The following is a 19347-nucleotide window of genomic DNA, read 5'->3' as shown; positions in this document are numbered from 1 at the left end:
TCGGCAACGGTTGCCAGCGCAACCTCTCGCTTGCGGCCCGCGAGCCTCCCTGGCTATTTTGTATGTAGGACTGACGATCGACAATGTCTGCTAAAGTCACAAATATTACCAAAGTGCGGCCCGCGTCATCTTCGTTAACTACTATACTGCGTCAAGCAAATCTTGTCAGTAGAAAAAGGCGGCAAATTTGAAAAATCGCGGGCTCGCAACACCGTGTTCGAATAATTCCAAAATCGCGTGTCGTCTGTGTTTTATCTGTGGCCAACTTGTTTGTTGACATTCTGAATCGTTTTTATTTCAAGAGATATTTCTGCTGTGACCTGTGATATTTTCTGATATTTAATAAGATTGTGCATTACCTTAAGCAAAGCTAAGCCTGCAATGTATAATCATACTCGTTGATAGTAAACATTACTAAAATTTTAGGTTATGACAAGTACTGGAAGAACATGGAAAGAACTTGGGAACTTTTAAGATTATGTGCAGTTTTTTTTTGTTTTAGGGTTAAAAGGCATAAATAAAATTAAAACGTATGCCTAAATCTATCCAATAAGACTACACATTGTGTCCTGGAAACCGTCCATAGGCCCACATATCTTACTATTTTCAGCGACTGATTCGACTACATAATTTACAAAGGTAAACTTTTAAAACAGTATTAAGAACTTTGATTATATCGCCGTTCTTTCGCAACATTACCTAATCCTTACATATGTTTGTTGCAGGATTAAATCTCGCTCAATATGAGGCGTTCGTAGTAGGTAGTTTCTCTTCAGAAGTTCAGTCAGACAATACTTACCTACGGCGGTTTATATACGTGTACAGCGCAACCAAGACGAAAAATAAATTTATTATTGAAAAATGTAACAAAAATATTGATGGAATAAATTATTCTTGTATAAGTTGTCCTTATGTTAGTCATCAAGAAAATATTTGTTTCATGCTCTCAGCTACTGCATATATATACCTATGGGAAATCCTAGTTTATACTTGCTGAAACAGGTACAGTCAGCAGCAAAAGTTACTAAGCGGGCCAGGTGTTCAAAATGATCTTGAATCGACTTTATATATTAAGAGAATAAGAGTGTGTCAAGGTAATTTTGAATACCTGGCCCGCTTAGTAACTTTTGCTGCTGACTGTACCTATGTATCTTTTTAAAAGATGTTTTAAGTCGCTTTACATACCTGTTTGTTCAATAAAAGAAAATAATGTAGTCAGCATTCATATGGAGCACTAGACCCAGTGTAGGTATAATTTTAGAAAAGTATTTTCACATTTCCAAAATGACAAGTCTTGAATAGCCTAATGTGCAAGTTAATAAAATTTCCTAACAGTATTTTTTATTTTTATTAAAATATTATAATTGTGTTATATTTCTCAAACATATTTCCTAAACTTTAGCCGGGCAAACACAACTAGCCAGTTAGTCAGATCCAAGAAAATTATACTCATAGCTTTAGCATTAAGACAAAGAGTATGATTCCCTCTGTCTATCGACAGTCAGTCCTGGCGGCGTAGCACGGTGGCGTTTTTATCCCTTGTCACCATACCTGTCACGTTCTAACAAGTATGTAAGTGCGAAAGGGACGCGCTTAGTGATAGTCGATAAAAATGGAACCGTGCTGCGCCCGCTGGGCCAAACTACATAAAGAATCTATTTTATGCCTGCCACAGAACCCTACAAATTATAAATTGAATAGAAGTATAGAATTTCTTAGCACCATGAAATAAAGTAGGTACCAAGGGTTAAATTAGACAAATTATTGTTAAACTAAACTAAAAATATTTAGTTTACCCAAGAAATGTTTATTGTAAGTTAATTAAAGTTATGTAGGGAAGATAAAAGGAGTTCGCTCCTTATGTTTGGAAACTTAAATTACACATTTTGTAACAAATCTGTTTTATGCTTAAGATGCAATAGATGACTACAGAGTATTATGATGCTTGGTTGAAGTGACCAGGTAACCTTGGTAACTTCATATTTTTTCAATGAATGCCCTGAATTAAAGTGTAGGTAAGTTAAAGTGACCCTTATCTTCTCTTACATTTAAATTAAATAAGCACCCAAATATCATTTGTTTTATTTTTATTATGTATATTGTACAATATATACCAATCAAAATATTACACAGCTAGGTATGTGATATTGATCCAGAAAAGTACACTAATTTACATTAACAAGTAGTATATTATATTGTAAGTATCAAATATTCCACAATTTCCATTTTGCTATGATTACAATTGAATTCCAACTGAGAAATCTAATAAAATATTAAAATTCAGTAGGACATCTACCTGCGGAAGCAATGATTTTATTCATACATTCTAGTTTAATGGCATCTCTTCTTCTTTGTCGTTCCCTTATGACTGAGGATCGTGACCAATAACTATGTCCCTCCATTTATCGCGAACAAGGGCTATTTGGGCTGCCCTCTCCATGGAACCAAATGCTTGTTTTATGGAATCCGAAAATCTTGCAGGGACTCTTCCTCTAGCGCGCTTGCCTTCAACTTGCCCCAGTATGATGTCACGTTCGAGGCCGTGGTGTGGCGACCGCAGTATGCATAGACCTAGGATTCGCTTGCGCTATGTGCCCAAAGAATCTAAGAGCCCTCTCCTGGCAGATCGTTGAGAGTCGTTTGGTGATTTTGAGTTCTCTCAGAATGGTTTAATGGCATAGTCCGTTTCTAATTGTAATTTGTTAATCATTTTGACTAACATGGCTTTTAAATTGTCCGTCCATATTAAATAACAATTTCTAAAATTTTCAATAAGCCGCAAGTGACAATTTGAATTGACGTACGTAGGGCGCGCTCAGCGGAAAAAAAAATCATATTAGTTTTGGTTCGACGTACATTGCTGCTTTTCTTAGCGCAATACTGCTCTTTGAGTGTTGCCCTACTTTAGTTTGCTTTACATTGCTACTGACAAGATTTGCTTGACGCACTATATGTGGCCCTTGGCTGCTAAAAGGTTGCCGACCGCTGGTCTAGTTCATGAGATTCAGCCTGGTGACAGACAGGCGGACGGACGGACAGTGGAGTCTTAGTAATACGGTCCCGTTTTTACCCTTTAGGTACGGAACCCTAAAAACAGTCCGGATCTGCCGTTCTCCTTATCTAAATTCTTATTGGGTGCAAATTGTAACCACTCACATAATAACTTATTAGACACTAAATTCTGTATACCTAATTAAATTAAATCTTAGTACATAGATACTTTGTTAAATATTTATTTGCGATAGTGCGGGAATTTTGCTTAGCGCGTATCGCAAACCAAAATCTTAGACAAACAAACCAAATTTACTTAAAAGTCTTATAACTTATTATATAATTAGAAGATAATTTCAATTCACGTGTTACATGTGTTTAATACGGGAATAATGACCATAAATCCCGCTAATTATTGACATCTACAAGTTGTCCGTCTTATAGTCTCTAGACGAAAGTTAAAATTCATGAAGAGTATAGTGTATATGTGTGTGTGTATAGACCTCTTCTTCCTGTATTATTTGTATTGTTTTCTGTAATGAGGTGTGCAATAAAGAGTATTTGTATTGTATTGTATTGTAGTGTCGATAATGTCGATGCGTCGAAAATCTCTGTTGGGCAAGCTAAAACTTATTGCCGTTTCTTTTTTGGAGTCCTGTAGATGATTTTCATTAGATAATCACCACTAATATTGAAAATGCAAAAGTAACTCTGTCTTTCTGTCCAGTGCAGCAGTGACCTTAGCCATAACATCTCCGGAGATGTTACATGCGCGTTGCCAAAAAACTTGTAGATACACCCATTTATGAAGAATTCCTCTGGAAAAAGTCGAATGAAAACCAAATTTTCTAAAAATACTTAGTTTTCGGCCATAACTTTTTTAATTAAACTGAGAATAAAGTAATATCATAAACTTTTTTTATTTCCAGCGCGCGGCAACCACCGGGAGCTTCTGGCAGGGCTTCCTCGCTTCCCTATCAGTCGTCATAGTCTCCGAGCTCGGCGACAAAACCTTCTTCATAGCCGCCATCATGGCAATGAAGCACCCTCGCATCATCGTCTTCGCCGGCGCCATATCTGCCCTAGTCTTCATGACGATCCTATCTGCCGCTTTCGGCTGGATAGCGACATACATACCAAGGATATACACGTATTATATCAGCGCGGCGCTCTTCGCTATATTTGGTATAAAGATGCTAAGGGATGGGTGGAAGATGGACCCTAATGAGGGACAGGAGGAGTTAGAAGAGGTGCAGAGTGAATTGAAAAGGAGGGAGGATCAGGTTTGTGTTTTGTTTTAATGCTCACTGAATGCTTGGGAAGTTTCTAGGACTTCTGCTATTTCATGAACTAGTTAGAGAGTTTCTAATCTTATAGCCATACTTTGCGAGGTGATAGATATAGGTTATGCTGAACATCTTTTATTATGAGACCAACATTATAAAATTGGTTGTTTGATAAATTTCGATCAGATTAATCTTTCTATGGGATACCTATGCCACACTAAATTTTTGCTATTGGAATCTCGGAATTTGGTCCATAGTGAAAGTTGTTCAGTAGGACCTACTGTTCACCTAGCTAAGAATATAACTAAAAGAGTTGAACCCTGTTAGGTATTTTCCCTGAAAAACTCGGAAGTTTAGTAAAAGTAAAAGACTTGTCAATTTTCTAAAATATGGCTCAAGGGGTTTTAAACGAAATAATATTATACGACTGACTCTTGCGTTCGCGTTAAAATAGTTTTCTTATTTAATGATTCATTTTTATTAATAACATTCTACTTAATCATAAAGATCAGTGTTAGGTACCGATTTTATCATATTTTTACCGGATAGCGTTTTAATTTAAGCAAATGATAGCAAATACGACAGGTGAAAACAAAGATTAGATTAAATGGTTTTAAGATTGGTTTAAGCGATTAAATTGTAATCTGTTTATCAGTCGGTACGAAGCAAGGAGCTTATCGTGATTTGTTTCTATATATCTTTTGTTTAAATCTAAGATAATTTATACATGACGCGTTTTATCTTAACACAAACTGATTAGATATAGGCGCTCTGTAGGTACCTACATATAATTGATTAGGGTTAGGTATTTTAAATGGGTATACTATATGTTTGCGAAGTAAAGGGCAAAATAATTACAAGTTTACGTACGACGTACTTAATACATGATTATATTTTTAGGTATCTATCTCTCAGATAAAAATATTGATCAGTTCCACCCTAATGACTACTAAATTTGTACTAAAAGCTGATTTTACTGAATTTCAATTTCAACGTCCGGACGGTCGTCCCCTGGACTACCTTTAGAGCAGCACTCGAGTCCGAGAGCCAGCGTAAGTCACGTATTTACAGTCACTCGCGCGACATGTTTCGGTGAGCCAAGGTGAAGACTTTCAAGCACCAACAAGCATGAGTAGCGTTAATGAAAGCCGCGCCGCTGTTAGTGAAAATGGAGACCTATATAAAGGCTCTCCATTCTTCATATCGCGCGAGTAAGGTAGACGTCCGAGTGTCCGTAACTGTCCCGAATACATGTCATCTTTATAAACTTAAGTCCTTGTCAATAGAGGTCACAGCAGGGTGTCATTTATTGGGCATTAGCATGTTGAGCACTAGTACTTTTACCTTAACTAAAAATACGTGAGTAAAACCGTAAAATTTGCTTAATGTTAGTATGACTCACGACAGTTTAAATAAACTTTTCTTGACTAATTGAAACCGTACAAATAAAGCTAGACAGCTGTAGGAAAAGCGAGGAACGATAACTGCTTCGTAATTCGTCCCTTAGATCTCCGATTAAATGTTTAGATTTTCGGACAAATGTTGAATTCCTTCAAATGAGTAGTTAGAATTTATAAACAGAAAAAATGTGGAATCAACTTGAAACAGGAGCCGTCAAGAGAGCGCGGATCGCCGACCGGCTCCCATACCAGTCGTACGTCCGGACGGTCGTCCCCTGGACTACCTTTAGAGCAGCACTCGAGTCCGAGAGCCAGTCCCGAAGACCCCCTACCTGGTCCTTCCACGGCCCCCGAACCGAGGGTGAACTTTCGTCATTATGCCTGGCAGTACGAACGACACATTAGTTTTTTTTCTTTTTAGCCTAGCATTTTTACTTTTAGCACATTCACCCCTTTTTGAAAAGCATAAGCTTTGCGTTATTTGAGAAAAGGAATTCAGCATTTGTGGATCGCTTTGTATGTGCTCGAGATGTATTTAAGCATACCCCATTGATAGTACATTTTTCTCTCATTTACTTATAGATGCCTGTATACGAGTTTAGTATCATATGTATTATACACCCTGTTTTTTTTTTTCCGTTAATTTCAAGGGTGCATTCCTGAGCTTAAATCAAGTAACTTTCTCAAAGACACCGATATTCTAATTAACTCCATTTCGGAGATAATCAATAATTTATTTTTTTCCTATAAGGCCTCTACAAGCGTGTACACTTGCCTTAGGGCCGGTTTACATATTGATTAGTGTTTAGAATGAGTTCATACATTTGCTACTAAACTTAGTACAATCTCGGTCGATCGATGTTCGAAAAATCACATTGATATGTCACAGATTTCAATTGTTTGGTTGAGTTAAATGTAATGCCCGTGTTACAACAACGCTATATGCTACAATTATTAATTTCTTAATAAAAAAAATTTTTTTAATTAACTATGCCATTTAGTTCTCTTAAACGTTCTTAATCATACCCCGAAGTTAACGGAATTCTAAACTTAAGTACAATCTCGGTCGATCGATGTTCGAAAAATCACATTGATATGTCACAGATTTCAATTGTTTGGTTGAGTTAAATGTAATGCCCGTGTTACAACAACGCTATATGCTACATTTAATTACTTTTTTAAAAAAAATTTTTAATGAACTATGCCATTTAGTTCTCTTAAACGTTCTTAATCATACCCCGAAGTTAACGGAATTCAATAAAAACACGGTGTATGAAACGACGTATCTATCGGCGGTTTTGTACCTAATATTGTTTATTTGCGAATAAATGTACAGCATTTTTTGATCATATTTATATCTTGGTTTCGTTTATAAACTACAATTTTTTACGTGCATTTTAAGGTCCACCCTACACTAGCGTCTTCTCGTTGGTGTCTAGTCAGCGCTATGGAAAATGGCGTCGCTGCGCAGTTGCGCCGAAATTGCGTCGAGCAGCAGCCGTAGAGTTGACTAGTCGCCGACGCTCGGAAGACGCTAGTATGGGGTGCTCTAAATCTCAAAATTTGATAGACGAATCTTATACAACTAAGCTGTGTTTTTATGTCCCAGATAGGTACTGTGAGCGAAGTTAAAAAAATCAATTGGCTAATATACTATCTAATCTGTTTGATCCAACTGCCATGTTACCAAATCATATAGAGTAAGAGATTGGCCAATCAAACTGTCTTATATCTGGGATAAAAAAATGAATTTTCTATACTATATTTCGTTTTTTTTAGCATTAGAAAGAACGTGCAAGAAGGTAAGCGATCTTGGCATGTCTTTTAATTGAAAAACGCTTTTTAAAAATCAATAACTATTACTTATGAAAGCAGAAGAATATAAATGATCGTATTAGATTCATAATTGTTACATATTTGCCATAACTTATTTTTAAAACGTGTTTTTTAATTAAAAGACACATGAAGATTGTTTACCTAATTTCTAATGCTAAGAAAAACGAAGTATAATAAGCATAAATGTATAGTGGCGTTCAAAAGTGCAGGCATAGATGTCGACCGTAATACCTTAATATGACGGTTGAAACATGTCCATGCACTTTTGAACGCCAGTGTACCACCGCATTTTTAAAGTAACTCTAACTGGGCGGATACTTACCGCGAACGTCGAAGAAAATTCGTCTATGTACATTTCTATCGATCGATTAACCTTTCATATTGGAAACAGCATTTCTATAACGACGTTCTAAAAATAGCAAAAAAGATGACTGAAAATTCACAGATAAGGGTAACAAGTTAAGAGCGATAGAGATGCACATATATTTTTGACGTTTGCTGTAGCCACCTAGTATTTCTATAAAATTTGCAAGTTGTATCTAAGACATCTAAAGAAAGATACATTTAAATACATTCTCATTGTATCTCGCGCTTGGCATGTGTTGTAAATGTTGTAATGTAAATTGTTATATAATATAGGTAATTCATATTCATACATATTTGATCATGTCATGTAATATTTGCATTAGTTAATACTCGTAACGCAAGGTGATGCCTACAGTTCAGTGTTTTAGGTATTTACATTGTTAATTTTGTCTTACATTTTTCACGTTTGAGTGAACCCGAAAATTGCAACATTAAGAGTATTTGACAACAAGGCCATTGCCCATTTTCCCTGAGTTACTCTTCAATTGTTTCAATTTTTTTTATTATTACACACTTTTAGCTTCACTGCGTATATACCTATATCTCTCTTTGTATATATGGTGCTTCAAATCTTGTAACTAAAATATGAACCACTTGCGGGTGTCTGGTTGAGCTGAAATTTCGCATACTTCCATATTTCCGATTGCAATTAATGCAATAATATGATAAAACATAGAGCTGATCTGATGATGCAGTCGGAAGGTAGCCAAAGAAACTCTTCGATGGAAAAACATAAACACATTGAGTTTAGGCTCATTTGAAAGGCCTTGATATACATGCGAAGGGGCGAAAGTACAGTCGGCAATAAAAGTGTGTCATAAAATATTTTTGACGGTTACTTGTTGTTAGGTATCTCTAGCTAGATAATCTACCCCCCGAGTATATCACTCTTTCAAAAAGTGTCATAACTATTAGTAAAGTGTTATTGATATTGCAGGACGAAAAAGAAGAGACCTTAGACATGCTAGAACAGGGTCAAGCAGAGAACAGACGGCGGAAACGAAACGCCGTTATTAAGGTGAGTTACTGTTGTTTCATTAAATGGGTCAATCAACTATTTCTTGTTGTTATACTGTTCCATCAGCCAGGAGACAATAGTAGCATAGTTTCTTAGAAGAACTGCTGTACCATGTTCTACGAACATGCTTGGTAGATGTCCCATTATGGAAAGACCTTCTAACTACCAAAATATTCAAGTTTGGTTCATTTAAATACAAAATAACTAGTATTTTAAGAGTGACCCAGGAGACCGTAATCATGGCAAGTAGTGACCAGAAAAAGTTGATTTACCCAAATATCTGTTACTTATACGTTGTTTACACTTTGCCTCTGGGCCGGCCAGTAATGGACATCGTGTAAACATTAGGAGAGCATTAACACGATGTCCCTACTGCTTTGTTGCGGCAGTCAAATCAGAAGACCAACAGTGTCAACAACAGCGGCGGTAGCGTTTACAAAAGTGTAAAGACCCGTAGCATACTCGTATAATAACTGTATAAATATATATCTTTAAAAAAAACCGGGCAAGTGCGAGTCGGACTCGCGCACCAAGGGTTCCGTACCATAATGCAAAAAAAAACCGGTCACCCATCCAAGTACTGACCACGCCCGACGTTGCTTAACTTTGGTCAAAAATCACGTTTGTTGTATGGGAGCCCCATTTAAATCCCATTACGGACGGACGGACAGCGAAGTCTTAGTAATAGGGTCCCGTTTTACTCTTTGGGTACGGAACCCTAAAAATGTATCCTAGTGGCGTGCTCTCGTTTCGAAGGCCAAGACCCTCTTTGGGTCGCTGAGCCATATTAGTTAGTAAAAATAACTGTACCCACTAATCGATATATTTCCATAAAGGTGCTCCTCCAAGCCGCGACCCTAACGTTCCTCGCGGAGTGGGGCGACCGGTCGCAGCTGGCGACCGTCGTGCTGGCGACGCGCGAGAACGCGGTCGGCGTCGTGGTCGGCGGCTCGCTGGGGCACGCGCTGTGTACCGGCCTGGCGGTCATAGGGGGCAGGATGGTGGCGCAGAAGATTAGCGTTAGGACTGGTGAGTCTTTAGTTTAGGTACTCAATTGTACGATAGATGTCGCTGTGTTACTGCGCTGCATCGCGCTAACGAAGTCTCGACGTGGGATCTATATAGGTTTGTGTGAAAGAACGTGTGCTCAAGAGAACGGTAGACAGTAATATGTGGCTCGCTGGGACGCGCGCTGTGTACCGGCCTGGCGGTCATAGGGGGCAGGATGGTGGCGCAGAAGATTAGCGTTAGGACTGGTGAGTCTTTAGTTTAGGTACTCAATTGTACGATAGATGTCGCTGTGTTACTGCGCTGCATCGCGCTAACGAAGTCTCGACGTGGGATCTATATAGGTTTGTGTGAAAGAACGTGTACTAAAGAGAACGGTAGACGGTAATAGGTGGCTCGCTGGGGCACGCGCTGTGTACCGGCCTGGCGGTCATAGGGGGCCGGATGGTGGCGCAGAAGATTAGCGTTAGGACTGGTGAGTCTTTAGTTTAGGTACTCAATTGTACGATAGATGTCGCTGTGTTACTGCGCTGCATCGCGCTAACGATGTTTCAACGTGGGATCTATATAGGTTTGTGTGAGAGAACGGTAGAGGGTAATAGGTGGCTCGCTGGGACACGCGCTGTGTACCGGCCTGGCGGTCATAGGGGGCCGGATGGTGGCGCAGAAAATTAGCGTTAGAACTGGTGAGCCTTTCGTTTACTCAATTGTACGCTAGATGTTGCTGTGTTACTGCGCTGCATCGCGCGAACGAAGTCTCGACGTGGGATCTATATAGGTTTGTGTGAAAGAATGGTGGCGCAGAAGATTAGCGTTAGGACTGGTGAATCTATTGTTTACTCAATTGTACGCTAGATGTCGCTGTGCCGTGCGCTGCATCACACTAAGTGGGAACTATATAGGTTTGTGTGAAAGAAAGTCTGCTCAAGAGCACGGTAGACGGTAATATGTGGCTCGCTGGGACACGCGCTGTGTACCGGCCTGGCGGTCATAGGGGGCAGGATGGTGGCGCAGAAGATTAGCGTTAGGACTGGTGAGTCTTTTGTTTACTCAATTGTACGCTAGATGTCGCTGTGCCGTGCGCTGCATCGCGGTAACGAAGTCTCAACGTGGGATCTATATAGGTTTGTGTGAAAGAACGTGTACTAAAGAGAACGGTAGACGGTAATAGGTGGCTCGCTGGGACACGCGCTGTGTACCGGCCTGGCGGTCATAGGGGGCCGGATGGTGGCGCAGAAGATTAGCGTTAGGACTGGTGAGGCTTTTGTTTACTCAATTGTACGCTAGATGTCGCTGTGCCGTGCGCTGCATCGCGCTAACGAAGTTTCCGAGTGGGACATATAAAGGTTTGTGTGAAAGAACGTGTGCTAAAGAGAACGGTAGGTAATAGGTGGCTCGCTGGGACACGCGCTGTGTACCGGACTGGCGGTCATAGGGGGCCGGATGGTGGCGCAGATGATTAGCGTTAGGACTGGTGAGGCTTTTGTTTACTCAATTGTACGCTAGATGTCGCTGTGCCGTGCGCTGCATCGCGTTAACGAAGTTTCCGAGTGGGACATATAAAGGTTTGTGTGAAAGTAAGTGTGCTAAAGAGAACGGTAGGTAATAGGTGGCTCGCTGGGACACGCGCTGTGTACCGAAGATTAGCGTTAGGACTGGTGAGTCCTTAGTTTACTGAATTGTACGCTAGATGTCGCTGTGCCGTGCGCGTCGACGCTAATGAAGTTTTGTCGTGAGTATACATGTCGGGCTGTCGGCGGCCGATCGTAAGATCAGGCAGGTCGTAATGTCCCTGTGTAATGTTTTGACGATAGTCACATTAAACCAATATATAGGTAGGATAAGTTCGTCGTTAGGTTGCTTCAGATGCCCGAAGGGCAAACAGCCCAGAAATAGGAGCCCCGCTAGGGCTCCGTCGACTCAGGAGTCAAAGATTTTTACGTTTCACGATATGTCTAGGAATTTCACGATGTGCCTGATCCTACGATCGCCCGCCGACATATAGATGGAAATGTGAGTTTACGCTAAAGTAAAGAATGGTCGTCGTCTGCGGCTCGCTTCGCCAGGGAACAAAATTTGTACCGGGCGGTGCACACATAATTAGCGGTTTGGTTTAACAAAAGATAACAATGCTATTCATCATCTGCACCTCTAGCACATCTTGCATCCGCGACTTAGACCGCGACTCGAGTCGCCATTCCCGCGGCTGTCAAATCTGTCGATTTCAGTAGCATAACTTGTACCCGCGACTGGAACAGCCGCGTAGAAAACTCAAAGTCGCGGCGCGACTCGTCAGTGTTACCCGGCGAAATCAAAGTCTAAATAAATCGATATTTGCAAGTGGCAACACTGAATCGGAAACCAGGGATGCGCTAAATCATTCGTTCTTTGGTGGTAAAAAATTTAGTTTTTTGTCGATGGTTAAGTTTTTTCTGTCAAAGTCAAGGAACTTTCAAATTTTGTCAACATTTAAATACGGGAAAAAATATGAAAAAATGTAAGTAATAGAGCCTTATATACTTAATATTGATAATATTCCTTAAAATATATATTGTTTAAAAATTTATGTTTAATAAACCTTTTACATAAAATATTTTTGTAAGTAACTATAATAATTGAATTGCTATTATTGGTTTTGTTCTCATATTCCTGTTGTAAATAGTGTTTTTTTTTTTCAGAATAAGTTCCGCATTATCCTAGACACGATTGATATCCCAGCACCCAAAGGAAAATATTATTAACAGGAACTTGCCAACGGGACCCGAAGTGGAGATTCAGGAAAAGAAACACACTAGGCAAGCTTGTAGGTTTCAAACGCGGAGCTGTCCCCTTTTCTAAATTAACTAAGATGTGAGAAGCGCTTAAGCTTTAAGAACACCACCGAGGAAGTGAACTAATAATAACCCTAATGGTTATGGCGTACCTATCTAAGCTGCCACAGTAACTCTCAAATAAGTTTCATATAGTTTTTCTTGTGCCAATAATGGATGGCATGTGTGTGTACTGTGTACCTAAGTGTTTATGATTTGACAAATTGATATGAAAAGCTTATTTCATAGTCCTCGATGAAGTCATGACCATATTTTATTGTCTTGTTTACAAACCAATTTTCTTTCCAGGGTGATTTAATTGTCCTACGCCGCATGTCGAAGAAAAAGGAAGAGAGAAAATATTTTTCAAGGGTAATAAAGAAGATTCTTACAATTTCTCTATAGTGGTTCTAGATGTTAATTATATATTAGGTTTAATAATAAGAAATATATAAGGCAAAGCAATATACTATTAATTTTAATATTGTTTTTTTTCTCCTGTATTTTTACCTGAAAAGAAACAAAAATAAAGTAGGTAGGTAAGTACCTAGAACTCCTAGAAGCCATTATTAATTAGCTCCCCAAGGCCCACTTCATACCTAATGTTGACATCAAGTCGGCAACATATCATAGCATGATCGTATCAGGCCCTGTCAAACATGAAGTGAAACATCTAGAACACGGGTATGATCTAGAGGAGTTTCAATATGGTAGACCATATGATAACCGTACCTATGCTACCTACGCAGACTATGACATGAGCGTAACGACTCCTTCAAAATATTATTGGTCGGCTCGGTCCAGTCACGTCACGGTATTGTGTTGGCAGGGGACGGAATGGTTTAGTGGGTGTTGACTGATAATATTTCATACAAAGCATGATTTTGAGCCGGACATGATCCTGTTATAGCCACGTATTACATCATTCTGTTACAGTACGATGCAGCGGGCACAGGCCACATGTAGGTATGTTTTGTTGAAGTCGAGGAAGGTTCCAAACGGTACCTAAATAGTAAGAGATTGTTGAAATAAAATTAGACATCTAATTGTGATCCTAAATATTACTACTAAGACTATGGCTTACTTAATAAGTTGGATAGTTTGTTTTGAACATTTGTACCTACCCACCTCATCGGCTTCATTTATGTACAAGCAAGCGGGCTCCGTTGTTAGGTTGATGAAAGTTTTGTGTAAGAAAGTCTTAGGATTACTTTTACAAACTTACGAACCTGAATTGAAATTTAAAAATCCTACATATGTACCTAATTACTTAATTGAGTACCTACAAGCTAGCTGTTTGAAATTAAAGTTGTAAACATGATGGGTGTGTTGTGGTACTTGTAGGTATCACCGTGCATAATCGATATAAGAGTGCGTAAAGCGCATTTAGTGATTGTTCCATACTTCCTTATTCCTTAGGGCAATAAGTAATTATACAAATTATATTATTACATAATATATGAAACTTGTTTTTAAGTTATAATTATCATGAGTTTAGTTAAAAAAGTACAAGCAAACCACCCGCGAGAGCGAGTCGCGTTATAAAGTCGCGTAGACTTGGACTCGCGGATTGACATAAAAACGAGAGAATATTTTGTCTCAAAATAGGCAGTTGTGCTACGGATTTTAGTTCAAAGTCGCGATCGTTGTCATTTTCTGACAGTGACACCTGAACGCGAGTTTGTCGCGGCTCTCGCGCGTGAGTTGTGCTGCCAACACGCGACAAGCCGCCAAGTCGCGCCGATCTGTCAATTCTCACGCCTGTCGCGGCCAGTTGTGCTAGAGGTGCTGGTAGTCTCTCAAGTGGATACCGACATTTTAAAACCATCCGACTATACCTATTGCATAAATAGTTATTTGTACAACAAGAGATCAAAGTTTGATATTTCTTCGAGTGCTTATTTTGAGTCCCGTGCAAGCGAAAGATTCTATAATAGATTCACGAGCGTAGCGAGTGAATCTAATTTAGAATCTTGAGCGTAGTAAGGGATTCAAAAGCGCACGAGATGTAAATAACTTTGATCTCGTGTAGTACACACAATTTTTCACCCTAAGCAGTGAGAACATACCTAGAGGGACAGAGATAATAGAACCCAAGTATATCGAACTTGTATTAGACCCCGCATGTTGAAATGACATTTGACTATAAAGGTCACTTGAATGACATTTTGTCTCACTCAGTGAGCAAACTGCGATTTTGCTCACTGAGTGAGACAAAATGACTCAGTGAGCAAAATCGCATTTTGCTCACTGTTTTTAAGAAGCAAAGTACCCTTGTTCGAGCTGCTGAGGTGAAAATACTATTCTTCTTAACTTACTGTTGGGTCTTAACTTACTGTTTCCGTTTGCAGTGACGATAATCGGTGGTCTGGTATTCCTGTTCTTCGCCGTGAGCGCGCTGTTCATGGGCCCCGAGTAATATAGACAATCCGTACGAGTAAGTGACAATATGTTATGTATGTTGTATTGTATAGTTCCTTTGTGCACTTAATACGCTCCGAGAATTTCATTCGATCTTGTATATTGTTGAGAGATCGAATTTTACGTATATGCCGGTTCATAAATGTGACGTTATCTATAAAGGGACTTTATTGACGATGGCGCTTACGCCATTATTGAAGATGCTCCGGTATAAATACAATGCCGCGCGACGACGTTCGGCGTAAGCGCCATCGACAATAAAGTCCCTTTTCATAGATAAAGCCCCAAATATGTATACATTTGTGTCGTTTTCAAGCAAAAAACCACCTTGACGCTTGCCACAAGGTTGTCCTTTTGGTAAACGACAATGTGGTAACTTTTGCTTGAAAACGTCACATTTTTTCTCCTAATTGCACTGGATTGAGGTAAAAAAGTGTTTACATGTATGTTTATGAACTTGACTGTATATATGTGTAAAAAAAAACAATTTTACAGTGACGAAGAGTTGTTTTAAAAATTCTTGCCTATTATTTGACAACTGTCATAGGATGGCGCTGTACCACTCCCTACAACTCTGGTTTACAAAAGTTAAATAGTTCACGTTTGACTAGAGTTTGAAAGTATGTTTTGTGGCACAGTACCATTTACTTCAGCTGTCAAAGTCAGGGAACTATTTCCCTTATATCATTAATAACTCTTTGCTGTCCATCAATAAGGGCTCATTAAGACGATGCGAGAACTCGCATGCGAGATACATTACATTGCGGGTTTGATCGGTCGGTTGAATTGGATGTAACCAACAGTCCGCAATGTAACTAAAATCCCATACGAGTTCGCGCGCCGTCTAAATGAGCCCCTAAATGTGGCTTTCCATAGAGAAGGGTCCTTATGATCCATGTGCAACAGGAATGTCACATGTATATCGATATGGGCTAATTTGAATGCCTCGACGTCTGAGAGGGATTCTATAGATAGTCTCGACTATTCTGAGAATTTACGTGCATATTGACAAACTATAGGATCAGAATGATTGTGTCAAATTCAAATGGCGACCGCTAGATGGCGCGGGCGTACGCGGGTGCCATTTTAGATAAATCCGTCGCTCGCGTCCGCGCCAGTCACCGGCGCCCATAATATTTTTACGATAAAGGCTCATTTAGACGGTGCGAGAACTCGCATGCGAGTTTCATTACATTGCGGTATTTGATTGGTCGGCTGAATTGGATACAACTAATAGTCATCAATGTAACTAAACTCTCATACGAGTTCGCGCACCGTCTAAAACAGCCATAACCCGCTCGCTCCGTGCACCCGCGCCAGCTAGTGGACGCGCAAAAAGGTACTTATTTCTTCTTCTTGGACGTGTAAAATTGCTGTAACTGTCAATAAGGGTGAATCAACTTTTTAGTGTCACTCGTTGTCATGGTTACGTACTCCTGGGCAACTATTAAAAGCCTTTTTACTGAAACATTATTTTTTGTGGTAGTTATTTCCATAATTTTTTTTTATTTTTTTATTATGAATGGGCTTACTCATGGCCACAGACTAGCCGAGGCGTAGACGTGGCCTACGATGGAGCGAGCTCGCCCAGAAGGTGCCTGTTCACTCTTGATTTGAAGGTTGCCGGGTTATAAGAACACGGAAATATAGACGCCGGCAAGGAATTCCATTCCTTGGCAGTGCGCATAAGGAAAGTAGAAGCAAAGCGCTTCGTGCAAATTGGTGGAATATCTACCAAGTAAGGATAATGGATTGAATGGACCATTAAGCATGGTATAGTTTTTTCACAGACCTTGGGTAGGTACCTACGGTGACAGTACACATACACATTTTGCGTTTTAAGACTTTTAAGGTTATAAATTGTATGGAAATTACAGGTATATAAGCTACATAAAAGTGACTAAATAGTAGAGAGTGATACTACATTTTTACTAACAAACTGTATCACTAATGTCCCTTGGGAAACGGGATAGCACAACGACACAAAAAGTTGATTCCACTCAATTAAATAAAATGATTATCTAAAAAAGATAACCACTTGACGATTAAATGCTAGGACAATATTCGCAATTAAAATCATTGAATTATTATTACTATAGACACGCCATAACCAAACAATGAAATTGTCGTAACCGCCGTAAAATTCATGGCGCTTACGCGTTTAGGTCGCGAGATTTACGCTCTGCTTCTATGGTTTGATGTCAAAATAATATCAACTCACGGCGCAAAATACTGGTTCTCTGTGCCGGTTCAATACGTTAGTAATAACTATAGTCGCACCAATAAAAGTCTGCAGCGGATTTGATAGCCCACGCAGTGGAAGTGTTATTTATACGTCATAATTTCATACAAGTTTGAAGTTTAAAATGACACTTGCTCTGCGTGGGCTATCAAAATCGCTGCAGACTTTTTACGGTCTAACTATAATAATAGTTCAATGATGAAAATAGACTCGCACTAAGAAAAGTCTGCAGCGGATTTAATGGCCCACACAGTATATAGTTCGTTTTTTTTAGCATTAGAAAGAACTCTACAGAAGCAAGCGTGCAGTTTTTATCAGGCTCTTTAATTGTTAATAATTATTGAATTATCTAATGTAGCATGGTCAATACATATAATTTACTTCAAATTATTACCGCTAGCAGAAGTTCTAAGGTCCTGTTTTCTAAGGGGACCTTGCATTTTGGAGACAAAGCAAACCGCTTGGAACAGGTGTTTCTGGGGGTGATCTGAGCCGATTAAGCCCGGTTGCCAAGAGGTTCCACCCAGCAGGTTGGCAGGGGAGGGGGGGCAAATGTGGCTCCGGCGCGCCTCACTCTAAGCTATATATCTGCATACATCTAGCAACTATATCAAGTTTGGTGTCTTTTTCGTGTAATTCGAGGATGAAGGATTCATTTCTGTGACTAAATTTTCACTCTTCCATACAAAAAAATCAAAAAAATCAAAAATTCCTAAAAAATCTTTTCACTTCTTTTTTCGAAAATCTTCTACAAAATTAAAACTATGAGGATTTGCTCTAGAAAAAAAATATCTGTGAATAGCCCAGTTATCCTACTATATAGAATAGTAAACTTGTTAAACATTTTTTTTTCATAACTCTGATAAAAAAAATGTTTTGTGTCGCGCGGCGTACCTGCATTGTAAGAGCGGTATGCAGCGTTTAGGATTTTTAAGTATGTTTCGATGGTTTCTGATAAGTTGTTATTCTTCTGGTTGTAGAAAATTACTTCTGGACGTGATATATATACAAATATAAATTAAACGTATAAATATAGATGTTGGGAAAACTTTCGCCAATAGAGTTATTATAAATGTGATAAAATTAACAAAGCAGATGTTTGATTAAAATGCGGGTTAAAATACGAGTAAGATATATATTGTTCGCAATTGCCACTACATGCCCATGGGTCCGTGCATTTTAGTTTTTTCTTAACGCAGTTGCACCTCCCTGCCCATTTTGTTTTGCAGCGGCAACGAATAAGCTCTAAACAAGCAGCAGCCGCCGCAGGTAGGCTTGTACATATGGGCTCCCAGTAACCATTTTGTTTGGACCAGCTCCAGTCAGCAGGACATGGAAGCTGTTGCTGAGGGGCTATAATCTGTCCCCAAACATAGCCTCCTTGGTAAACTGCACGGAGAAATATGTTTACGTGGGTAGGGCATCTTCCATTGGATGCAGATTCTCTAACTGAAGATTTTTTTTTGTAAAAAGTACTTTTCGGCACTCTTTTGCACTCGTACTTGTACCTGATGTACTCGTAAAATCAGTAACAAAATACTATGCATTTTGTTAAAATAACGTCTAGGGGCCAATTCACACCTCGTAATTCAAATCTGTCCATACTTACTATTGTAAGACTCTTACTTGCCATACAAGACAATAACAATTTTTATCAATATTGGCAATGCCTGCTCAATATTGCCTTGTTTGCCGTATTTAAACCCCTCCGTTACGGCAGGATATGCGCTCCAAGCTTGAAATACGCTTTTTTCCCTGTCCATACAAAAAAGAAACAGTGTCGCAACCTGAAAAGGTGTGGAAGAATGACTTCTGACCTTTCTGGTCCTGTAAAATAAATTATATATCTATGCGTTACAAATAAAATCATATATTTAAAGAAAGTTTGCAGCACTTGACCAATTGCCCTGGTGAGCTGTCTCGTATACTGCGGTGACATATTTATTTTATTTACAATTAATGGAGGATT

General features: G+C 39.2%; 1 protein-coding gene and 1 long non-coding RNA gene across 2 annotated transcripts in view; both read left to right on the top strand.

Annotated features, from left to right (window-relative positions):
- The window catches only part of LOC134673765 (putative divalent cation/proton antiporter TMEM165), a 50513-nt gene extending 32774 nt beyond the window's left edge, over window positions 1-17739 (top strand). The window contains exons 3-6 of the mRNA XM_063531787.1: window positions 3921-4274; window positions 8817-8897; window positions 9734-9926; window positions 15067-17739. Of these exons, the coding sequence (XP_063387857.1) occupies window positions 3921-4274; window positions 8817-8897; window positions 9734-9926; window positions 15067-15134 (696 nt within the window). The 3' untranslated portion in view covers window positions 15135-17739. The remainder of the gene's footprint in view (window positions 1-3920; window positions 4275-8816; window positions 8898-9733; window positions 9927-15066) is intronic.
- On the top strand, window positions 149-1464 carry LOC134673941 (uncharacterized). Its single transcript, XR_010099531.1, has 2 exons — window positions 149-639; window positions 726-1464. It is a non-coding gene; the product is annotated as an uncharacterized LOC134673941 (long non-coding RNA).
- Window positions 17740-19347: the final 1608 nt, after the last annotated feature.

This window comes from Cydia fagiglandana, chromosome 19, assembly GCF_963556715.1.
Source record: "Cydia fagiglandana chromosome 19, ilCydFagi1.1, whole genome shotgun sequence".
In the NCBI taxonomy this organism is placed as follows: Eukaryota; Metazoa; Arthropoda; class Insecta; order Lepidoptera; family Tortricidae; genus Cydia; species Cydia fagiglandana.
This window is presented reverse-complemented; position numbering and strand designations above follow the sequence as displayed.